Source organism: Argiope bruennichi, chromosome 6, assembly GCF_947563725.1.
Source record: "Argiope bruennichi chromosome 6, qqArgBrue1.1, whole genome shotgun sequence".
Taxonomy (NCBI): Eukaryota; Metazoa; Arthropoda; class Arachnida; order Araneae; family Araneidae; genus Argiope; species Argiope bruennichi.
This window is the reverse complement of record NC_079156.1, coordinates 41282072-41307914: the sequence shown is the minus strand read 5'-3', so window position 1 is coordinate 41307914 and position 25843 is coordinate 41282072. Positions and strand designations below refer to the sequence as shown.

The 25843-nt window shown below is 30.3% G+C and overlaps 1 protein-coding gene across 1 annotated transcript in view; it reads left to right on the top strand.

Moving 5' to 3' along the window:
• The window catches only part of LOC129972736 (sarcoplasmic calcium-binding protein 1-like), a 190680-nt gene that overhangs the window by 148233 nt on the left and 16604 nt on the right, over nucleotides 1-25843 (top strand). The window contains exons 3-5 of the mRNA XM_056086977.1: nucleotides 17819-17871; nucleotides 22358-22471; nucleotides 25516-25645. Coding sequence (XP_055942952.1) covers nucleotides 17819-17871; nucleotides 22358-22471; nucleotides 25516-25645 — 297 coding nt within the window. The remainder of the gene's footprint in view (nucleotides 1-17818; nucleotides 17872-22357; nucleotides 22472-25515; nucleotides 25646-25843) is intronic.

The window sequence follows — 25843 nt, the reverse complement described above, 5'->3', positions numbered from 1 at the left end:
TTTTTAATTTTCGAAATTGATGTCAGAATATTTCAATAGTATTGATTATATTCACGCAGAAGATGTTTATTATTCCATTGAGGTATTTAGCGCATTTTTTTATTAATTTTATGCAGAGTTTATATTTTTCATAACTGTTTCATTTCCTTTTGTTTATTTAAAATGATCAATAAAAAATTATGGTTGATAATTTTATTTTTTCATTGCTGCAGCTTGCATGTAATACGTTGAAGTTAGTCTCTAGTTAAATAGATATTTTCAATAGATAAACAAGGTATCCTAAATATGATAGAATTAAAATCACGAGCTCAAAGAACATGAAATCTTTGTTGTTGTTGTTGTTTTTGCATTTTATTTCTATAAAAGAAAGAAAATCGCTCAAAAACTAAAAAAATCTCCTTTCAAAAATACAATGATATAAAAATATAAAATTTTATTTGTAATTTTGTAACCGATAATTGAGGTTCTGTGTCATACGTTGACTTTTATTGATCGAAGAAAAGACGTCCAAAACGCATAATGGATTTTCTATTATTTTTGTATTAATAACTTTCCATCGATTCATCGCCAGACTAAAGAAAAATCGATAAAGATAACAAGCTAATTGGCTTTTTCGAAATTATTGTTTGCCAAGGGCATACATTTAATAACACACAAGCATATTTATTAAAGAATAAATAAAAGCTTCCGGGAAACCATTACCACCTGTCAGATTAATTTAAATTATATAAAGTGTAGCAAAGGAAGTATTAATGTTATACCATCACAACACGTCTTGTTGCTGGCGCTGATAATATGAAAATAAAGACAATTTTTTTATTTAAGGTATTACAACCGATAAAAAGAATGAGATATGTTCAATTTTTCAATTATCTGTATAAAAAAAAATTTAAGTTTACATTTTTGTGAGGCAGTATAAAAGACTTCTTTTAAACTCTAAGAGCAATAATTTTACTCATGAAGTTCATCGTTGTTCTATTGTAGCTGAGATTCCATTTGTTCGTAATCTGCAAAGTAAATTTGAATTTCGATATGCAGATACTACAAGAAACCTTTTCGGAGTTTACCTTCCAACAAAAATGAATTTATAACAAATGAAAAATATAGCCTATTTTTAACAGCCTAACAACAACAAAAACTGGAAAAAGAAACTATTTCCAACTACTAATTAAGAATGAAATTGAAATTATCCTACCGAAACAAAACTCCATTACACACTTTCCACCATATACCTGAACATTAAAAAGTAAAGAAAAGGTGGTATAATCGATATTATTTTCTTGATTTTATATTGCAAGTAACTATGCAAAATTTGCTGTTTATTCATTATAGGAGTAACATTGTATTTTGGGGGTTTACTCGTTTAGGTACTTAGTTCTGCACTACTGCTCTTTTTACTAGGTCTTAGAGAATTTGATAGCGTTCAAGAGATGTGGCTTAAGAAAGCCATTATCCGACATTTAAACAGTAAGCTCAGCGTATCAGATTAGCGCTTATAATTTTTACACTTTTTGATACATTTATTTAAGCAGTTCAACCTTCCACATATGCAAAGCTATGATGAAAAATAATGGGCGTCATTTTGGTAACAAACTTTGGGAAAAAATTATAATTGTATTCCCAATTTTTAAGACATCTAACTGAATCCAGTACCATTAGGAAAAAAAGTCTGAATGTTGAAACTTGTGAAATGAAATAAAATTCACAAAAGGCGAAAGGTCTAATTTTTCTTTCTCGTGCTCAAAATATTGAAAGAAAGTGTACTGAAATCGTGAATAAATTCCATTTAGAAAAGACTTAAAAAATCACCCTGTTTTAAGATTTTGAAAATCATCTTATTTCCATGATTCCATAGTTATATTATATGTGTTCTTCGATACATAAATATGAATAAAACACGTTTAATATTTATTTTTTTACTTCACAAATTACAATTGAGCCAATTACTTTTTCTCACTGACTTCTAATTGTAATACTGATTGTCGAAATTTGAATTATTTTTGAGAAGTCTGAACCTCCAAAATTCTGCAATGAAGTTTAATTTAGATAGTTACATTAAAGTTTTGTGCACATAAATCATGTAAATTCTCAATGTTTCACTCAAAAAAATGCACGTAATATCTTTTTCAAATCTTATGGAATTTTTATCTGTCTTGAGAAAGTTTCTTTTTCGGGGGGGGGAGGATTTTTAAATAGCAATAAGTATTACCGGTCTATTTGAGTATCTGAAATTCCATCCTTCAGTTATAATAGCAGAGGGGAAAAAATTAATATTCTGAACATTTATTTTGTGAATAAATTCTATAGTCAACAATATCCTTTTGAAAGCTTAATAAATCTCTCATGACGGAAAATTCATATGCTAAATAGTTAAATGTGATCCTGTTTATCATCAAAAACCTAGAACTCTTCCACTTAATGTTTTATTTCTAAATTATCTCTATTGAGATTTACAAAATGAGTTTAAATTGGGTAGTTACATTAAAGTTTCCTTGCAAAAGCAAAGCGAAAGCTACTTTTCGTTTCAGTATTATTCTGAGACGACCATTTTTCGGCGGTCTATCTCATTAAGGGGTGACACACGGAAGAATGTGCGTCATTTCCGTGATTTATTAGTACTTTATTTTTAATTTTTACATCTCCTCTTTTCCACTCACTCCTATTTTGCCGTATTAAACCCATCCTACCATATGCGCAAAAGCGCGGGAGGTTTCGAATCTGTTGGCAAACAATATTATGGGACTCGTAATTTTTACTCGTAGTCGAAAACCCCTGGGGGGGGGCACCTCGAAATGAGGATGAGATGCTTCCGGCATGGTGGTTGTATTTCGCCACCCTGGAGAGTATACAAATAAGTGGCGGATCTGACTCCTCCCATTGATAACGGGACGTTCTTCCTTCGGGGAGGGTTGTACAGTGGCCGGTGATGGTTCTTAGGACTCAACCACAGTTCCCGCCAGTGTTGCCGGTCCGGTCATTCAGCCTTATGGTTTAAATCCGTGTGCCGGATTTAAACCGGCGGGTCGGAGAGTCTGTTGGTTGACTTACTCGTAGTCTAATTACAAATTATTTAGAAATGGAATTTAAATAATAAGAAATATTTAAGAAATCATATCTAAAAATATATAAAAAAAACATTAAAATTTAAATAGATTTTTATAACATTCCAAATAAATCTTATTTCATAAGTAATTACAAAATTCTACATCAAAATAAGTGTTTTACAAGTGAGTGTAATTTATTTACGATATTTTAAATAAGCAAATTGCTATGAAAAAATACTAAATGTTTTAAATTACTTATCAATTTATATATTAAAAAAACCTTCTTCAATGTAACAATTAAATATTCTTCATAATTAACATCCAACTATCCTATATTTGGAATTTTTTTATAATGTCTTCATTTTTTTTTTTTTAATTTTGAATTTAGTGTTCTCAATATAGTATATACTTATGATGGACGCTCCAAAAATCTCACTAATTTATGAAGAAAATAAAATTCATTTGACACAGTTTTAACAAGTTGCGAAATTGCAACTATTCTTGAAAGACATCCTGCGTTACGCTAAATTAACGGAATAATTAATTAGACAATCCGTTTCATAAAGCAATATTGACAGCAGCTAAAAAGATAAAATCTGAATGAATGTCCGAAACATTTTTACCGAATTATTGGTGAAACGATGAATCAGATAACCACTCTGAGTAATGATAAATGCTCATTTTGTTAATTAGCTGAGAACAAAAAGGTTTCATAAAATGGTCCACTGATTGTAATTTAAGTGGTTTAGCTTGCAGCAATGAATTTCTAATAGCTATAATGCATTTCAGTGATGTTTCTGCGCTTTAGCTCTTGTAACCTCCTTTGTAAAGATGTATCATAAAATCATCAAAATATTCAAACTCCAGATTTTGACGAATCGACACGTTTCAGTCCTTCCTGAGTTCGAAAATTTCATTTTTAGAAAACGTCCGTCTGTCTGCGACAAAGATAACCCAAGAACGCTTTGAGCAAGATGGTTGAAATTTGATTTTCAATTTGGTCACCAAATTTGAATATTTTTATTAAATGTTGAGTCAAATTTGTTCAGAGGAAGTCCGGATGTTTCAAAACAATTTAACACGATAATTACAAAACAAAGATAACTAGATATATGAAATTCAATACACAGATTTTTAACATTTGTAGTATAGACACCGGTCGAATTCTAAGCCAAATCGAACTACGGGTTCACTGTCTGTCAGTCTGTTCTTTCAGACACAAGTAAACGAGTTAATTCAAACACGCAATGACTTAAAAATATCACATTTTTTTATGGAATTTTGTGAGTACAGTTTTATATCAAATTTTTGTTTCAGTTGGTAGAGAAAAACGTATATAAAATACAAATTCGATTTTCGGGTACTATTAAGTATGCTAAGGATTTATCGCCAAATAATCCGAGAAGGATAATATGATGACCAGTAAAAAATTCTATATTCACGCCAAAAGTTCATATTTCATACGATTAGAAATGTTTCTTATATCATAATTAATTATCATCTCAAGTAAAGTGTCCCGGTCTCGCATACTTTCCAATTAATTTTCCCTGTATCTCTCCGCATAAAATTGTGGACATTGGATAAGGTTGCTATTACATTGTATGTCATTCACCAACGGTGTGGAAAGTAGTTACAAAGTACAGATCTCTGACACGAAATTAGCAATTTTTTTAAATCTGTCTGAGAGTACGGGTTTTCGGCCCCTTTTTTCACCGATTGGGCCCAATTAGCACCAAAATTTGACAAAGAACTGCAATTGTAAACACATGAAATAACGAATTTTCACTCATTCAAGTCATTGCGCATTATCCTATTCACAAGCATGAGAAAGTATGGACCGATAGACGATCAAACGCTTGACAGATTTGTTCAGAATTTAGTATGAATCTCTATTTGAGATACTAAACTTGTGTGATAAATTTTATTGAAATAGCTCCTTGCGTTTTGTAATTATTGATTGTATTTTTACTGGAGCAGCCAGACTGACAGACTTCCTTTGGATAGATTTTACTCAATATTTAACAGAACCCCACAAATTTGGTGAAAAGACCGTATACGAAATTTCATTTGTTATATATATATATATATATATATATCCAAATTAATTTTCAAGATTTTATCTTAATTTAGCCCATTGTAACTTCATTCTAAAATATTCTCTTATTTCGTCATCTAATTCCACTTTCGGTTTAATTAATTCCTCAGTAAAAATAATGCGCCATCAGTACTATGCATCAAGAGAGATATCTTCGGTTGCCCTTGTAAAGGTGTCAAAGGTCAACACGTGTATTGAATTGGCGCCTGGCCAGAAATCCTATGTTATATAAGACTAGTGATCATTTGTTCGTCCCTTTTTGCCTTCTGCTTTTGTGCCGAGCTACGTTTTGTAAAATAATCATGTTTGTCTCCCGACAGAGAAGAGAGAAAATAAAACGAAATTAAAAATACCAAGTCTCTTCACTGCTTCGAACCTGCATTCTACTTAAACAAAAATATGTTACATATTATTTAGTCGACAGGATTCGAAATCTTTACATATATATATATATATATATATATATATATATATATATATATATATATATATATATATTGAACTCAGGGACATACGACACGTTCCATCAAAGTTTCGAAAAATAATACCAATAAATCCCTGGTTACGAGTAATTATAAAGTTTTACATCAAAATATTTGTTTAGCTTTATGTAATCTAAATTAAATAAGAAAATTTTTAACACTGAAAGTTTTTTCATTGTTAATCAATTTTAAAAAGCATTTTTCTATAAAACAATCAAATTTTCTTCAGAATTAAGCCTCCAACGATCTTCCTTTCCATTTTTTATTTTTATCTCTTCGTTTTTTGAAATTTCTGAATTCTATTTCCTCAATATTGTATCTATTTGTGATGGACGTTCTACAGTCTCATGAACTTGCGGATAAAACAAATTGCATTTGATGCATTTTAAAGAGATTTTGCATGACGCTATGCTACAGGAATAATTAATGAGAGAATCCATTTCATAAAACCGTTCGGTCAGCAGTTAAAAAGATAAAATCTGATGGATGTCTAAAAACTTTTTCACCGAATGATTGATGAAACGGGGAATCAGATAACACCAGTTTAGCGTAATGAACAATTGTCATTTTGTTAATTATCTGAAAATGAAAAGGCTTTAAAAATGATTCATTAATTGTACTTCTGGTCTTTAGCTTGCAACTATAAATTTGTAATACATTTCAAGGTTGTTGTTTACTTCCTTTTTTTGCTCGGATACACATCTAGGATTTTTTTTTTTTTTTTGTCCTTTTGCTGCTATATTTTTTTATAAATAAACATTTTAAATTGCATTTACATTAAATTCCTGATTTTTTTTCGGGGGGGGGGGCAAAGAAACCATATTTTAATTTTAATTTCTATGTCATTTTCTTGCTATTAAAGGATTCATTTATTTATTGGAAGATGAAATTAGTTTACCTTTATTGGCTCAAGATTCGTTTTTAATTTCAAACTATTCTGAGATGATTAAAGAATCCCATTATGAGTCTTGTGACGAATATCATGGTATCTTAGCCGGAATCAGATATTTCAAACTTTCACATTACTCCATTATGAGGATCCTCATAATCGCATTTCCCCTCAACCAAAGTCGGTATATTTGAATTAGGTCTCCTATATACAGCGGCAAAAATTAATTCGGTTCAGTTTAGTTTAGTTTAATTAAATTAATGTCAAGTTTTTAAACAATCTCGGACTGTTTTAGGATGTACGTCCATGCTTGTGCCAAAGTAAAGTAATATAATATTTTCTAATGTACCACATTAGAAAGTTGCCAACAGAAGAAAGTTAATCTCTACTCAGATTTAACATTCGTCCCTATTATTCGACAGATCTTTGGCTGAATTAGGTCTCCTTGCCATGTCAAGCCGAAACTGAAATTCATGAATGATGCTACCGTTAATTGTTTGACAGCGAATTCTAAAATTCTCCGAGCTTTTGCGCATGCGTTAGAATGGGTTTAATTCGTGAAAATAGGTGTGATAGGAAAGATGAAAGGAAGGGATGTTTACCTTTAACAATAAAATAAACTAGGATTCGCAGACTGAATTAAAATAATACGGTCAGAAACGAGACGTTATTCATTTACACGTGAAAAAAAAATTAAGCAAAAAAGTATCGAATAGGCCAAAATTCAAGGTCAAAGAATGTCGAAAAATTCGGGAAATGCACTCATCCTTCCGCCTGTCACCCCTTAATGAGACAGAATCGTCGAAAAGTGGAAGTATCAGAATACTGAAACGAACAGTATCAATGAAATTGAGGCTTGTGACAATGATTCTACTATTTTGAAACCTGAAACTTATTATAACCATTACGAAGTTTAAACTTTTAGTTCAGTTTAATAAGATTTAAGTTCGCCACTTAAGTGTGAGCGCAAAAATTATTTTTGATTTAATTGTGCTAGAAATATACCAAGAATCAACATGTTACGGACCATTGGTTTCATTAGAGTACTGGTAAATGAATTTGTACTTTCATTCAAGATTATAAACATAGGAGTAGATTAATATATATTGCTACAAAATATTTTTTCTACAACAAAATACGGTCGATCAATCATAATAACATAACGCATTTAATTGCTATAGTTCAGCAGTTTATTTGCTGTCTAATCCTCTAATTCTCTTTACTTGTCGGCGACTCCTCTCACACACAACTTCTGACGATACACACAACTTCTTCCCAGCTTCAGAGTGCTCGTCTTTTATAGCTCCGGGAGGCGGGGCTAGAATCTTCAGACCAATCAGGGCGTACCTCGGTGTATCTCGGTTATTACTGGATGGGTCGTGAAACTTCTCGAACTTTCCGGTATTATCCATTTAGTCGCCAAATTCATCGCCAAGTCGCCAAATGGTCGCCAAGCTCAGCACGCACAGTACAGATCTTACAAAGGTTTTAACGGTTTTTCCAGGATGACACTATTCGTGCCGGATAGCAAAATTACAGATTTGTAACAATATCTTATTTCTTATATCTCAATAAAATATGTCCAGTTGTATTGGACAATGGACCTGTTTTACCACAAAAATGATATCTAGTGGTACCGGACAAAAGATCGCAAAATGTTAAAACCTTATTTCAAAATCTAGATTAAAAATTGTATCATACGTCTTGATCTGTCAACTTGTATATTTTGCAAAACAAATGTTCTTTTTGGAATCAGGAAAAACGAAATGGCTAAGATTCAACAAACACTGAGATAAAATTATTTGGTGTTTTTACAGTACTGTTTCGTTTTACAGAACAAAAAATAAACCCATGAAAGAATGGATCAGAAACAACAACAAAAAAAACAAGTAAAAACGCAACTATTACGAAAAAAAAAAACATAACATCAGATAAAATGCCTGTGGGTAATTTTGTTTCTATTTTTAGACCAAACCGGAAACAAATAAAGAAGAAATTAAAAGTTTTCTCCTTAATGGTCTTCTCCTCTGTAAGAAAAAGCACAAATAAAATAGAAAGAAATGAGCTTAAAAGAATACGATAAATATTCCCTTTTTCCAAGCAGAAATCTCCTCCAGCGTAATACGATTTATCGAATGCAGGCACTAAAAGAAAATCTTGGCCAAGAAAAACAAAACTTGGAGGACCACGCTATGTATGCAGAATGTGTTTTTTTTTTTCTTTTTTTACATGAATATCGCTTTATTGAAGATCTCTAAGATCGATGCCAATATATGAATAAGAAATTCGTTTTGTGCTGGAAGCGATAGAAAGATACATTGAAATTGGACTTTTATATCCAGTGTGTTACACAAATTTATTATGTTAATCGTTAAGAAAAAGATTAATAGTAACCAAAGTGAATTATAGTTTTTCTGTAATCTTAACCTCGGTCTTAAAAACAATTTGTTTAACATTGTGTTTAATTCTTTTCAAAGTATTGTTTTATTTTATAATGTCATTTCTATTTCATTTAGATCGTTTTAGATGAAGCACATCGTTTATTTAGTTATAAATTTTGTTTTAAATAATTATAAAGACAGCTGAAAAAGATAATTAAAAACAATATTACAATTGTCCGTGATTTAATGAGAAGATTTTTTTATGAATCTCCATGTATTACATCTTTCTAAGGAATTTTTTAAAAAGGCAAATATTTTAAATCTTGTATGATTCTTTTTATTAATATAAGGTTAAAATGATGATTAAAAGCTATTTTTTTTTTAATATATAAGTAGCTTCTGAGGAAAATGCATATTTTGATGTAAATTTTAGCATTCATTTCCAAAGTAAATGAATGCTACTAGGATTATTCTAGATTAGTTAGATTCTAGATTTACTAGGATGTTCTAGATTTTACTAGGATTGTTCTGGAGAAAAAAATTGCTACAGTTTTTCATTTTTCTTTGCAACATCACATGTGTAACTAACTATTATCTAAGAATTATATTCAAAAATAAAAAAAAATTGTGTAATCTATGAAATTATCTATGAAATCTTGGAATTCTTTTTCAACATTATTTATATCAAACAATCATAAATTAATTCTAGAGAATTCAGTATCATATCCATAGTTCATTGCATTCTGCATAACATAACGGACACTAATTATAAATTTCATTAAGATTTCTTGATTTTTTTTTTTTTTTTTGAATATATAAGTAGCTTTTAAGGAAAAAGCATGTTTTGATGTAAATTTTAGCATTCATTTACAAAGTAAATGAATGCTACTAGGATTGTTCTAGATTAGTTAGATTCTAGATTTACTAGGATGTTCTAGATTTGTCTAGATGGATGTTCTAGATTTTACCAGGATTGTTCTGGAGGAAAAAAAATTGTTACAGTTTTTCATTTTTCTTCGTAACATCACATGTGTAACTAACTATTATCTAAGAATTATGTTCAAAAATATAAAATAAAAACACTTTGCGTAATCTTTGAAATTATCTATGAAATCTTGGAATTCTTTTTCCAACATTATTTATATCAAACAATCATAAATTAATTCTAGAGCATTCAATGTCATATCCATAGTTCATTGCATTCTGCATAACATAACTGGCACTAATTATAAATTTCATTAAGTTATCTTGATTATTTTTTGAGATATGTTGATGCTCGTACAGTAGAATCATGGAAAAACTCGTTCTTCAGAAAATGCATTTAAGGTTTTTAAATGCTTATAAATAAGCATTACTTAACTGTCATTAATTCACTATAATTTGGCCTCAAATTGACATAGAGGCAAAATAAAGATATCACTGGGAACGGAAACGTACCTAATTTTTTTAAACTGTAACAAAATAAAAAATTAATTTTCACCCAAATTCTTGTTTTCAATCTAGTCGGTTACCTTAATTGGAGTAAATACTTTTTATTCATGGCTGCCTATAGGTACGTGAATACTACATGGTAAAAAATACAGCAACCTAGATCAGAGGTACCCAAACCATGAATCGCAACCCCATAATCAATAAGAATCCAGTTTTTGGTGGGCCCCAACAAGATCTTTAATGCATATGTAATTCTCAAAAATGTAATGTGTGCTTAAAATCTTCATCAAGTCATGTGATTCAAATTCAACCATAAAAAATACCACAATGAGCAAATAAGCTACTAGTTCGAAAGGCAGGAAATGAAGAAGCTAAACAAGTGACTTTTCTTTCAGGAAGATCACTGGGCTTCCAGGTTTATAAGATACCTCCTTTCTTGGGGATATTTATGGAAATGTGTCTTGGAAGAAACTATCTTGAATTTTGAAACCACTGGTCGAATAGATGGAAATATGTGGGCAGACAAAGGGCCGGTCGCCTTAAGAATGACAAGAGTAATGAACTTTGAGGTTTTGCCTGCGGTTTATTTCTCTTTAGTCGGATGTGTTGTGGATTTAAATTCTTCATCAAGCCACTAGTAACAACACAACAAAAATAGCGCAATATACAAACAAGCGACTCTTGTCAAATGACAAAATATAAAAAGAAAAACAAGTGTATTTTCATCGTGCGGATGACATATTTACTGCAAACGATATTTACTGCAAACGCCTTTTACTCCAATTTGCTATTTCATTTAAAATTACCTTTCCAAGTAGTATCTCAATCCCCAAATACCTAACCAAAAATTCTTTTTCACTCCGAAAATTAAATTTAATTAGCATACAGCCATATTACTCCAATAAGTTTTTTTAGTTCTTCCTGTGTGCAGTCATTATTTCTTAATCTCTATGCATTTTTATACACAAGTTTAAAAACCTGTAAATGCTACTGAATACGAGTTCAGAAAATTATCTGTTTATTTCCTCTGGACATCGATATTTCCAACTGAAAAATGTCAATTCCTTTCTTTGCTCTTTTGCTAATAAATTATTTTCTTATATCACAGTATTAAATGGATCTAAAAAATTTATCATATTTTTAAAATATGATAAATATTGTAATAAATATATATTAATATCACAGAAAGCTGCTTCAGTCTCAAAGTATCTGAAAAAAAAACATTTGTAGAAAATTTTGCAAAATCAGATATAAATTCGACAATTTTCTACAAATCTTATGCCTCCTATTAAAATTATGTTTACAATTGCCATGGGATCTTTTACTTCACTCTCACGCATACAAAGTATGCACAGTACTCTCACCTATACAAAGTATATACAGTACTGTAATCGTCAAAAAAAATCTACAAACTTCGAGATTTTGACGAATCTCCATGTTTCAGACCTCTCTAAGTCCCCTACATTTTTGGAATTATATCTACTTGTATACCTCAAAATGGTTTATGGATAAATGAATACAATTAGGTATGTAGTTTTTACACCAAATTTGAAGATACTGTATCTATCAAATTTTGAAGGAAATAAGTCACTAAAAGTCATTCTGGCTGGCTTCCCGAGTACACAATAACTACAAAACATACAGAACTAGATGAATGAAAATTGGTACTCGGAACTGAAAATTTAAAGTGCGGATCAGAATAGAATTTTTAACTAAATCTTATATCGGTATTTATTTTTGCATGCGCATAAACGTGATAAAATAAAAACATAACGACTAGGTAAATGAAAATAAGTAAACAGTTTTTACATCTAATAATTACATTTGTATTAAATTTGAATTAGATTCGTCAGGGGGGGTTGAGCGTCTATCATCTATTTTTGCATCATATAAACTCTATAACTGAAAAAAGGGCAATCATTGTAGTAAATGATATTTGATGTGTGATTGGGTAACAGTAATTCAGTGTCAAATTTTGCTTCCAATGGATCGAAAAAAGGAGCTCCAAAATGCAGATTAAGCTTTCTTTACAATCTTAAAAAATACATAACGTGTATACGAACTTTGAAAATAAAAATCTGAGCATTCCTGACGTTTATGATTTTTCCCAAGGTCCATAGTTTTATGCAGGAAGAGGGTGATGACTCCTTTAATAGAGAATTTGCGAAAACATTACGAGAAACTTCTTCCACTGATTTATGTAGGTTTTAAGCAATGATTCTTAATGTAATGCGTACTAAAATTAAGTTTAAAATCAAGATGCATTTATTTTAAAAATCATATAAATACTGAAAATGCAGCCATATAATATTAGAAATTTGAATAATTTCTTAACAACGTTACAAAACTCATCCTAAGAATCAATAGAGTCAGTGTTACTTTACTGACAATATTCAACCCTAAGGAACAAATAGAAGCTTTGTTTTAATTTAAAGATTGCTCGTTTTTTAAAATATTTTTTTTTTCAGTTTTTATCATATCTAAAAATTGTATAAAATTCTCGACTCCTCTAAAATATTCACGGCAAAACATTTTTGATGACGTAGACTGAAATTTGCAGGTCACGAGGAGATGTAAGCACCCAGCCTTTAATATCTAAACGTCAAAACTCAAAATTACACTTCCACCCCATTCTTTTCTTCTAAGATATTCACTTAAATGGTGTATTTCCGAAATCCATTACCCAACGCAGCAGAAACAGCACATGAAGTAATCAACCAGATGTTGCCTAATTTCCTACCCAGCCTGCCAAATGATGAGAAATTTCGGAAAATTTGCTGTATAACAGACCGGGACACTTTTATTTCATTTACATCCGTGCTCACTAAATTTGTTAAGAGTCATCCGGAAAGAGGAAATTTATCCATTAAGAGGGACATTTTTCCCTAAATGGGATGTCGATGGGGAAAATAATCCAGTTTATCGTAAACCTCGCCTAAAGTATCTATTCTTTATGATGGCTGAGCAATCTCGTTCATCTTCATTACGTATCTTTTCAGTCGATGCCCACCTTTTTTAAACTACCGTGTTTTTTCTTGATAGTGTTTTTTTACGATGCCGAAATTCTTTATTGTCAAAATATTTAGTGGTTTTTTTTTTTTTTTTTTTTTTTTTTTTTGTTGTTGTTGTTTTGTAGTCGAGTGATAAATTTTACACAAATCTCGTAGATCTGTGACTTTCGAGAACTTTCTAAAACCAGCGGAAGTGGTCTCACCCAAACTTTCTTGCATGCTCTTTAAAAAAGTGTCATCCCATAAAACACCTTGTATGGCTTTGGCGTACAAGAGTTACGAAATATTAACTTTTGGGGTTAATTTAGCAGTTCTACTGAATCTGATGTGTCATTCTTGGCGAGGTTTTTTGGCGATTAACATCTGTATTTCTGTATTAACATCTGTATCTTTTATTCTTATATTACTTTTAATAGTTTTTATTTAAATTTAATTGAATTAAGCTATATGAATTTACTTGAAATATTAAAGTTTCAGAGCGTAGAATAACATCAATCCTCAATGCAAATAAAACTTGCAATAAGTTCCTTTTTATATAAATATGTACACTGCAGATAATTATTATCATTACCAATTGAAAAAAAAAATAATTTACTATTTTCAGTTATTATCTTAACTAATCTAAATTCATTTTAGCTTATAGTTTAGTACATTCAATGTATTCTTCATTGAGGAATTCTTTTTAGATTATTATTAGCTTTTATCAAAGATGCATGCACTCATGTTTTCGCACATAGCGTGTAAAGATAATGGGAAATATCTATGACTCTACTCCAACTGGCAGAAGTTATTTGAACACTGTATTAATACACACTGTCAGAGTATGTTTTGATCATTCGATTTTCCTCCGTGTGGGAAAAAAACCGGAAACTTTTACAAACGGGAACTAATTTATAATAAGAGTCAGAAGAAAGATCAATTTTTCATCAGTCACTAAGCTTGTTTTCTAAATATAAAAAATATTCATATATACATCTGAAAATAATATTATTTCACCATACAAAAAAACCCATATAATTGAATAAAGATTTTTGTTTACATTTAAAGAAAAAATTTTTTTTACCTTAAATAAGGTCTTTTCATGACTATAAGCCAAATTAATTTTACAATACATCGTATACATTTTTCATTAGGAAAAACCATACAGCATCACAGCACTGAGTAAATTTCTAGATAATGGAAAAACTATGTTTTGTTCTTAGAAACACAGGTAAGAAAAACACAACCGAATTGGGTATAAAAGTACAAAAACTACAAAAATTAACAACACACAAACATAAAACAAATCGCAAACTAAATAATAGCACATTAACAATGTTTGATGTCACTAGCAATCAACGCGATCAGCAATTCAAAGATAGGATGAATCTGTGTGTAAAGGCCTCGGCTTATAAAGTCTCTCAACAAGACGTAACATCACATGGAATTCTTTAGAAGAATTTCTAGAACTCGGTACTCAATAATGATAGCTATAACTTTTGCACCTCAAAGAGCCTTCCTTTTTGTCACAAAATGGTCACGAAAATTATCGATCATTGAATCCATTCCGAATCCCTTAAGAATTGTAACAATAATGTATTTAAATAACTAAGTCATCTTTTAAACTATTTGCATTATCATTCTTTAAAGTATTGAGGAACTCCTTAAGAACCCTCTTATTAGTTAGTTTACCATAATGAAAATTGAAATTCATTCCGAAATTTTAAGAAAAAGATTGATGGCATCTGTGACATTCAATAATGCGTAACACCTCTTCCGATTATGATCTTTATTTCGCCCACAAAGCAAGCTTTGGAGCAGGTTGTTCATATTAAGCGAATCTAAATCTTTTCAATATTATAAAAGTTAGTTAACAAACAACAAAGGAACAGAGTGAAAGAAAATCCGGGTATAAATACTAGAATCCTTTTATATATATTTTGGACCATCTGTGAAAAAAGACTGTATATTGATATGTAACACAAGTGGTTTTTAAGATAACTGATCGACTTCTTAGATATATCTGAAATAAATGAACGACGGATGATTATAATAAAGGGTAATGACTACAAACAGAATAATATTCACAAAATTAGTTTTAAAAATATACAAAACACTTAGAATAAACAAATGTTCAGTAGCATGTGTCCATTGCTAGCTTGGCCTTTACTGCAACTTTTCTTTTTCAGAGAACCCTGTCTCAGATTTTTGAAACAATAGGTAACAATTAATACTGCTGGGGAGATTACAAACTTTTTTGGCTCTAGTGTGGTTTTTAAATTAGATGTGGCTTGTACAGTTAAAATCAAATAGCTTGTATTATATCTATATAGAATTAATTTCATTGAAATAATGTATTGAGAAATAAATCTATCGAATCTCTCTTTTTGTGCTTAATAATGTATTTATTAATAGATAACTTTTTCGTATTAGTTTTGAAAGTTTTTAACTAGTATAGATTCTTAATGAATTGTCCCTTTTTTTATAAAATATTAATAAAAATCTTATTGTTGTCTATCGCTTTCACTAAATTTTATACGTGGAATTTATCTACGTGGAACTGTATACATGAAATGGATTTCAGAAAATTTTGAAACATGAAAAAAAAAAAACTATTTTATTTTAAATCAAATTGAAGCTATCAATCGATATTCAATATGAGTGTCTTAAATATCAAGCCAGAAACTGAATTGCTACGTGCCTTGTGGAAAGAAATGCCCATTATTTGCATCGATTTTATTTTCTGTTCTATCTTGTCCAGAATTTTGAAAACTGTTAAAAAGATAAAACACACTAATGTCTCTCACTGAATTTTATTTTCTAATATGTCTGTAATTATTTTGTTTGAGAAATGAATAATTTTTAATGACAAATTTTGAATTAAAAGTAACTTAAAGAAAAAATGCAAAAAAATTAGCGAGATTATTTGGTTTATTCATCAACAATACTTTTCTACATTCTAAAAAAAATCTGTAATTTCGCACTTATCACTATCCATCCCATCTGTTTTATTTATTAAATATTCTTCTAGTGTGTTCCACCACTGAGACTACAAAGAATTTGTTCGATAAATTGACACGTTATTAAATTTCAAATTTTAAGCAAGATTTTACTTCGACATAGTCTTTTGGGAAAATTAATTATTATTTATTAAATCCCTAATTTCTGAGCTTTTAAACTTTGTATGGTTTCTAAGAAACAAGTGATGCATTAAATCAAAATGGATTTTAATTTATATCTTCTAACGCGCCAGCGTCCTGGTGTAGGAGTAGCGAGTCTTCCCCGTGATCTGGGCGTCTTGGGTTCGAGTCCCGGTTTGGGCATCGTTGTTCTTCCAATGTTCTGTCTGTGAGATGTGTGAATGTGCCCCCTGTAAAAAGGGGTTGTGCAAGCGAATGAGTGATGCGTGAGTAGCAAAGTCGTACTATTGGCACTAGTTGGCGCTACTAAACCAAACAAGAGACTCTCCCCCAGCGGCTTAAATCGCTGTCTTCGTAACAGCGGGAATGTCCATGGCAAGTACCATAAGAAACAACAATTTTTCTAACATAATTATGATATTGAGCATGAACTTTAATTTTTAAAAAATTCACTAAATTTCTAATATCTTAATTGGCTTCATCATAAAATGTATTCTATGATTTTTAAATGCTTAAATAATGCAAAATGAAACAATTATTTATATCAGGAATTTTTATTGGTGAATCGAACTTTAATATATATATATATATGTGTGTGTGTGTGTGTGTGTAACGATATTTTAATTCTAATTTCAATTTAATTAATTTCCAAGATTTTATCAATTTAGCCCGTAGTAACTTCATTCTAAAATATTCTCTTATTTCGTGATACAATTCCACTTTCGGTTTAATTAATCCCTTTGTAAAAATAATGCGCCATCAGTACTACGTATCAAATGAAAGTGATATCTTCGGTGCCCTTGAAAAGGTGTCAAAGATCAACATATGTATTGAATTGGCATCTTATGTTATATAAGACTAGTAATCATTTGTTTCTTTCCTTTTTGCCTTCTCCTTGCTTCTGCTTTTGTGGCGTAAATAAATTGCTTTCACGAAATGGGTATTAAAATTAATTTAAAAATATAACATGTCTCTTCAACGTCTTCGAACCTGCATTCAGTCTCAACCAAAATAACTGTGGAATGTTGAGATTTAGAGAGATATTTTCTTGATATTTGAATGTCCATCATACAGTTTTAATGCAACTCGATTTCTAAAACAAGCTCAATTCGTTTCAAGTTATTTGGACGTCATACTAAGCGAAATCGAAACTCTGCACAATAAAAAAAAAATGCGAGAGAAAAATTCGTATTGCTGAAGTTTAGTAAATGATGCTATATGAAATATTATAACAACGGTATTGTCAGAGAGAGAGCTGTCATAAATTTTTGTATCATGTGAAATTGACACTGTATTATTAAAAGGCTGTCATAGAAATATGTATTCCATAAGACTTTATGTGATAAAATAAATTCTTTTGTTGCAGATACTGACAACAATGGATATCTGGATATAAATGATTTTGAAAGCTTGGCTTTGGTAAGTAAATTTTTGATGAAAGTTTAAATATATTGAAATATAAAATATTAATTTCCTAAAATCCACTTTATCTGAATTTGTCAGGTTAGTTTTAAAGTATTGTCTGCATCTCATTAATTGTGAAGTTCTTTTAATGCTACATTTTTTTTACCATTAGGTGCAGCAAAATAAATTATAGAATCCGGATTTAGCTTCCAATTCAAAAATGGTACGCGTGGAGATACTAATTTGTTGTAATATTTTTGCTGTATTTAATGACAAAATAATTTTTTATAAGTATCAAAATTTTCTCAGATTATAAATTCGGCTTTGTAAAGTCTCTGGCAAAAGTCTTGGCTTAATTTTATTTTAGAAATTTTTAAATATGCATAGAAAAAGCGTGTCATGCCTTAATTATAGTTCCTTTTACTATATTTGTAAATGCTGATTATAGCTTATCCAGGATGAATTGTAATTTATACATATTATTTTACTTCATTTTTAAATCAATCCGTGTTTGTTCTTTTGTAATATACCTTTTACTTTGTTACAGTTGAGGTTTCTGCAAATCAATGAACCTATGAAGGAAATAAAAAATTTTATACTCCTCTGGATTTTAAAATTCAAAATAATATAATAATACTCGGTCGGAGTTTGAATTCAAATCTTAAATATTTAAGAGTTTTGAAGTGCCCTACACACTTAAACGTTTCTTTTTATGTTTTTTCAGAATTCGGATAAAAGTCTTCAAATTTGTATTCTGGTTCAGGTTTTTTTTTTTTTTTGGGGGGGGGGGGTATTTCTAAATTTACATATTATCTAAATGTTGAAATAAAAAAATTGATCTTTATGAGCAAGTGAGTTTTGTCTCTCAGAACTGTAGAAATTGTTATTCCTGATGTATTACAAACAACTCAACTTTTAACCGAATATATATATATATATTATTGCACGAACAAGAATACAAACGGCGAACTGTAATCAGAACTCTGTAAGAATATAAAAAAAAAAGCTTAGCTGTGTACATGATTATTATCAGATTAACTTCTTGAAATATTTTGAGTCTTTCATATGAACAAAAGACATCTTATTTAAGGATTATTTATTAAAATATCCTGATTAAAAGAATTAGAATTTAAAGTATGTTTCATGGTGACAAAAGAATTTTGCGAAAAAATAATGATGCATTTCTAGAAAGAATATGAAACTTTTTTTTAATTAGTTGAAATATCAAAGACATTCTTTCATTAAATTCTGAACAGAAAATTAAAAAAGTACCTAACTAAAACTCTCAAGTAAATTAAAACAAAAGAACAAACAAGTAAGAAAAGTCTTTTCAAGAATACACTTTTTCATTCCTTGGGCATTCTCAAGTGATATGAATACTATTTTTCTTTTTAATATGGTAATTCTTGCATTCAGAATAATCATGATTCTTGAAATTTGTTTTAAAATAGACTTCAGTAGGGAAAAAAATATTATGGAGGGAAAAAATCTTATTTGCTCAAATCTAGAAACAAAACGGCTGAACGATTACCGTATTTCACTGAGAATGCCTAAATATTACATTTTTGCGTGTCACCAAAAAACGAAATCTGGACGAAAAAAATTCTCATTCTTTATCGGGAAGTGGCCGTAAGGGTCTGAAACTGAAAGCATTTCACGTCGTTCCAGCCTTTAAACGCCTCAGCAAAACTCGGTGGATGGAAGAAAAAAGAAGGGATCGCAAAATTCCTGATGTTTCTACGATATTTTTTCCCTGATCTTTCAACATTGGAATCGTGGAAGAATTTAGAGCAGAGTTTTATATCCCGTTTCTTTGCACAGACGAAAAGAATTCGGCTTTTGGAATAGGAAAAAGGAGGATTTTTATCTGAAAAAGCCTTGTGCATTCTAAAAGTCACGCTCTCTAGGAAATGGATAAGGATTGAGTTGTACTTTCCCATTAGAATAATACAGTACTCCCTCAAGACAAAGAACTTCAGTCGCAAAACAAAAGCTTGTGTTGTCATTCAAACAGTAGTATTGAAATACTGATTCCTTTAGACCAAAGCAAATTCTTCATACAAATATTTTTTTAATTTTTTTTTAAATCAGCTAACAGATACTGTTAAGAGACCAAGAAAGATGTGCATATTGCTGATGTATCTATTTAAAGTATAATAGAAAAAGAAGCTTTTCACGAATAGTCAGGAAAAAGGAAGGCACTGGAAAAAACGCACTTATACCCAAGATACGTATAATGCTAATAACCCTAACAGACAACAAATCATCAACTTAAGAAATAGTCATATCTATAGTGCTTGGCGTTTATAACTCACCAACTGGCACTCGAGCAAAAATCCGGCGATAGACTAACCCTTTCGCAATGGGCGTGCCGTATATGCATCACTTACGAACGTTTCTCACAGCCAGGTATACCATCTATGCATTTTTGGAAATCGGTGGAGCATATGTGCCTTTTGAACTAGAACAGTTTTTAAACGCCACTAGATGGCACCCTGAATCCATTACTTTTGAAATAAATATAGTATTTTTATCCTGACCTTCAGTTTGCTCATATTCAGCCTGACTTTGGTATTTTACTCATTAGCTGTTCCGGGGGGGGGATAAGAATAATGTAAATAAACCGAGCTGAGTTATGAGTCTTTCCGCTTGATAGAATCACTCGCGTTTTTGGTCTCACTCCGAATTATTTTCTTCTTTTTTGGTTATCACTGTATAACTGTAACTAGTCTTTTTGAGTTTATCGTTAGTTCTGTTGTATTTGGCATAGCTTTCGAATACATTTCACGCACTTCTCTTTTTACTACGAAAAGCCTTGGTTTCGATTTATTATGGCAAGAAAACGCTGTTTTTCTGAGGAAGAATAAGCTCGTATTATAAATTAACTAATAACCTAAAAAGGAAGCAAAAATGACAACGTTAGGAATTTAACTTTACTTTTTGTGATTTTTTTCAAAGTTAGGTTTAGCGACGCAAAACCCCCATCCTGTATGATGATTCCTTTCGAATGCGCTCCGTCCCGAGCGTGCGTCTAAGATAGAGGCCTCCCGTCCCAAAAGGGTTAATTTGGTTTACCCCCTTAAAGTATTTATAGCTTTCCAATGAGGTATGACATCACATAAATTTCTCCAGATCTCGGCTCCTAATACAGATAGGATTATAAATCTTGTATTTTCCAGAATATTTATTTTTGTTGCCTAATTACCAAATAATTGCCAAATTCGGAGATAATTGACTTGACATCAATTAAAATATCTATAAATCTCTCTCTTTTTTTTAACAAAAGAATGATAGGCAGAGAAACAGTATTGCAGATTCAAAGTAATACAATGCCATCTTTTTTTAAAGAAAAAGTGCAAGTTTGAAATTTCTGTGTGATACATTTGTGTCGTTTTTAAAACTACAAGATATTGAATTTAATCTTCCAAATTAAAATTTAGTTAATTGCAATCCATGACTCTTGAAACTATTGAACATATTGCTTATGAATATCAAATCACAGAAATAGCACTCAGTGAACGAACTGCACAAAATTAGCAAACTGTCTTTTCAACAAATAAAACTAGTTCAATCTCCAACTATTATTCTGCATAATCGCCGACAAAGATTCAGAGAGTTCACAGATTATTTCCTTTAGCATGAATAGCAAAACATATTTTCGTTATTTTGCCAAGTCTAAAAATTAACACATTTCTGCAATTCCGAAAGAAAATATAAATCATTTAATATTTGCTCATAACTGAAATTTTCCAAAGAGAATCCAATTGCATAATTTCATACATGATTCTGTTCGTAAATTCAGCTGTTAGAATATGAAATATCATTAAGGGATACAGAGATATACTGCCATATCTATTTGGATATGTGTATTTTAGATCGTCAGAAAAGCTTTCGATTCGATTTCATCGATTGACGTGGTTTCTGAAACTTGCTGCTGTTTTAAGTCATTAAAACTAGAGTAAAATTCTAAATCTAGAGAATATGATAGACTGGCACGCCTAATAATATAGACCAAATTTTAAAAAAGTACACATTATAAAGTTATATCTACATAAGTTCTCTAGAAGAAATGAATAAACCTGAAGAATCTTAGCATTTGTTTATTCAAAATTTATTATTTCTTTAAGAGGTTATGTAGTTTTTCCCACCGTGTTTTAAAATTTTCTAGAGTTACTTACTACCAATGAGTGCAAAGACTCTTTTATTACATGCATTTGTTTACTTTACATGCATTTGTTTATGGTATATATTTAAAATGGTATACATTTATGATGCAATATATTTTAAGACAAGTTCTAAAGTATAATTCCAATTCCGACAATTAAAAAAAATGTTCTGAATAAAAGAGAAATTCTAAAATTCGTATAATACTATCTATATTGAACGCAGCTAAAAAAATCTATTATAAATTTCTTACTGTATTAAAATAACTAAAACATATTAATTACTTTGAAATCGCATAATAATTTAAAGATATATGTTTTCCTCATATTTTGCATAGAAATATACCATTTATGAAGGCAAAGGAGCTTATAATGCTGAATTGCATGAAAAAAACAAGAGAGTAATGCATGACTTGTGGACAGAAATGGCGGAGCTGGCCGACTACAATAGGGTTTGTATTTATAAATTTTGTATAAAAGTTTCTTTTCTTTTAATTTTCTTTTGTAGAATATGCAAGTTAAAGATTTGATATCATCATCTCAAATGCACATTATAGTTTTTTTCCTATTGGCCTTTTTTTCACTTTGGAAGTTTGGAAGTTTCTTTTTTTATAATAATTTTAATGTGATTTAATTTTTATGAATACAAATATTTGTCGTTTGGCAAACTAATAGAGATGAAAAAAATTTATTTCATTAATAAATTTCTCATTTCCTATCACAATATAATTAAAATATCAGTGAATTCTTTCCGATGATAGTAAAACGCATTCTGTTTCTTAATTATTTTATCAACAGATGTGAAACATGCAGATTTGAGAAAAACTTACCTTGCTTTGAAATTCGTATGTTAGATATTGAAAGCATTTGCATCTAAGCATACTTTGTTAAGCTGAAAGATTTATCAATTTTTTTTTTTTCTTAAATTGTTGAAATGGCTCTTTATTTGCCTACTTGAAAAGAAATCCTATCAGTAAGCATCGAAATATGTCGATATAAAAAATTCTTCTTAAAACTAATTTATTTCGTTGACTAGATTTTTTAACTATTATTGAGGAACTACAAAATTGTCCTTTGAAATAAATTGTTCTTAATAATAAAGGTAAATCTAAAATTTTTGTTTACAAATGTTTATCCATTTTTCACCTTTTCCTTAGCAACTTCTGTAGGAATATAAAGAAATTCTACTTTTGTTTGAAAATGTGTTTAGTAATCATATATTGATTTAATATTAAGATAGTTACATTCAAATTCATCATCAATATATAATGCTTTGAAGAAGCGTCGGGTAATTTCAAATACCATTATAAATTGACTAACAATATATTTATAGATAAATTGGTTTATTATTGAATAACTATATTATTAATTAAATCTAATTAGTATTATTATTAGGATTTCTTGAGAAAGCTTCTAACAGGAAAAAGATTTAAGATCAGAGTTTACCGTTCTTATCTTCAGAACGGCGACAGCTATAATCATAAAACTGGTGCTGCTGTAGTAAAATAGTTATGCTTTATGCGATGAGGTAACCGTCTGGCAGCAAAATTTGTAAATGGTATAAGGCACTCGAAAAATTAAATTTAAAGCATTAGTGATTTTGCACACGCAAATAAAAAAACCTTGCACACATTAATGGTAAGGATTGAATCCATTAATTCCATATTTGTTTAGTGATTTCCAGCATAGTGCCTCTAAAAAACGCGTTTGGAATTGCTAGCAAAGGTTAAAACGTATTAAAGGTCGGTTCTTACTACCAATGGCTTCGCAGACATTTCTGACAGGGGATGTTGAAAATTAGTTATTTAATCACCTGGAGCTCCAATGACTTTTCCTTGGAAACTTTGCTTTTCGCATATCCATTTGTACAGGAATACTCTAATTACTAGACGCTGAAAAATCTCTTCTCTCAATACGGCTGCATTCCTTTCACATTATAATCACATTAACATTTATAATGTGGCATCAAGAAAGATAGATGAACCCAATGATAGAAACATGCTCTATTCTCTGCGGTTCATGCAGACATTGCAGTTTTGGAAATCTCGACTGAAATAAATGCTGGTATTATACTTTTTATTCCCTTAAATAAGTGTTCTTTTTTATTTATTCTATTAAAAGATGTCTTTTTTTTTTACTCCATGATGTTCTACAATTTAACAGCTGACTTTTTTCATATATCGTCCTGTTTTCGAGATACAGAGACTATCTGCCGATTTTACTATTAAGTGATGTTGTATGTGGCCCCGTCATCCTTTTTCTAGCAAAAAAATAAAAAAAGAAAGAAAGAAACGATTTTGTGTTGTTGCCATTCTAAAATTATGATATAGTTCGGAACTTCAATGTGCATTCTATATATTTTATGAAATTTCAAACGCAGTTACAGTAAGCTTCTATATAGTTGACTTTTCAATGTGTAATAGTACTACATAGAATAAAATTTCGTAATTAATTATATGGAGAATGCCCGGTGCTTAACTCATTGCTAGAAAGTAATAAAGACGTGACATTTGCTAAGCCAACTTTTGAATCTGAGCAATGATGCAGTTTTTCAATTAAAAATATTTTCAAAAAATGAAAACCAATATAGAATTAAAGTATGACATATGATGTTAATGATACATATATGTGAACTGTATTATAATGAGTAACATTCATATATAAATTTAGAAGACATTCGCAATTATGATTACCATTTAATTTTCCATCACATGAATAAACTCCGCTGTAAACCTTGAGGAGGGATGATTACTCTAAAGAATTCACAAGAAATATTTCAAGGCGGATTTTTTTACAATAGATATTTTCTTTTCTCCAGATTATATATTTACATGTTGATCAATATAATGTAAATGAGAAAACTGGCAACTTACAAGTCATCAAACATGCGCATTTATTCAGATGAGGCTTTCTTCTTTATAAATTTTATTAAGGAAAATAATCGCGGATGCAAGGGGAAGAAGTTCAACAAACTTGGTAACGGAGAACGACATTTATTCCACAAGACAGATAGACAAACAGTGAGTAAGTACCAAAGGACAATACTTGTAAAAACTCACAATGCAAACAGAAAGAAAATCTATAATTCGAAAAAACGATAATACTCAGAGTGCGTAACTATGGAGGTCACTCTACTAAAAATACTTCCAAGAGATACTCGCTTAACTTGCCTTAGCTCTCACGTAATGTTATAGATTTTTTGACAAGGTATGGAATTTTCTATATGGATCACGGATCTTTGCTCCTGATAAATACATCACCATTATTCTCTTATTTTTTAGAGCTATTATTTTTATCTTCACATGGTCATCAAAATGAGATGACATACTATCCATTCATTAAAAAATATGTAAATCTCGCCTTCTTATAATGAGGTTAACTGCGCAAGGAAGTAATATTACAGACATTTAGCAATTTTAACTGAGCTAGCAAAACCACCTAAGAAAATATTATTTAGTGTTTCATGTAGCAATGACCGATTTATCCATGTTTTCAGGATGGCCAGGTGACAGTGGAAGAGTTCAAGCAAGGCGTCCAAAGCGTGTGCATGGGCAAGACGTTCGAACAATTTCCACAGTCTCTCAAACACGCCATTAACTGCAAGTTCCACGCCACTGACATTAATGGTAATCAATTTTTCTTATAACTTTGCTCGAGTGTCTTTACAATGTAAATGAAACTAAATATTTTAGAATGAAAATAAAACAGGAGCAGCAGAGTACTAAACAAAGTTCTCTTCAAATTTTAACTTTCAAAGAATAATTCGCGTTGCACCAGGTCAAACCCTCATAAACTGCAAGTCAAGTTCCTAATGTCATCTTCGT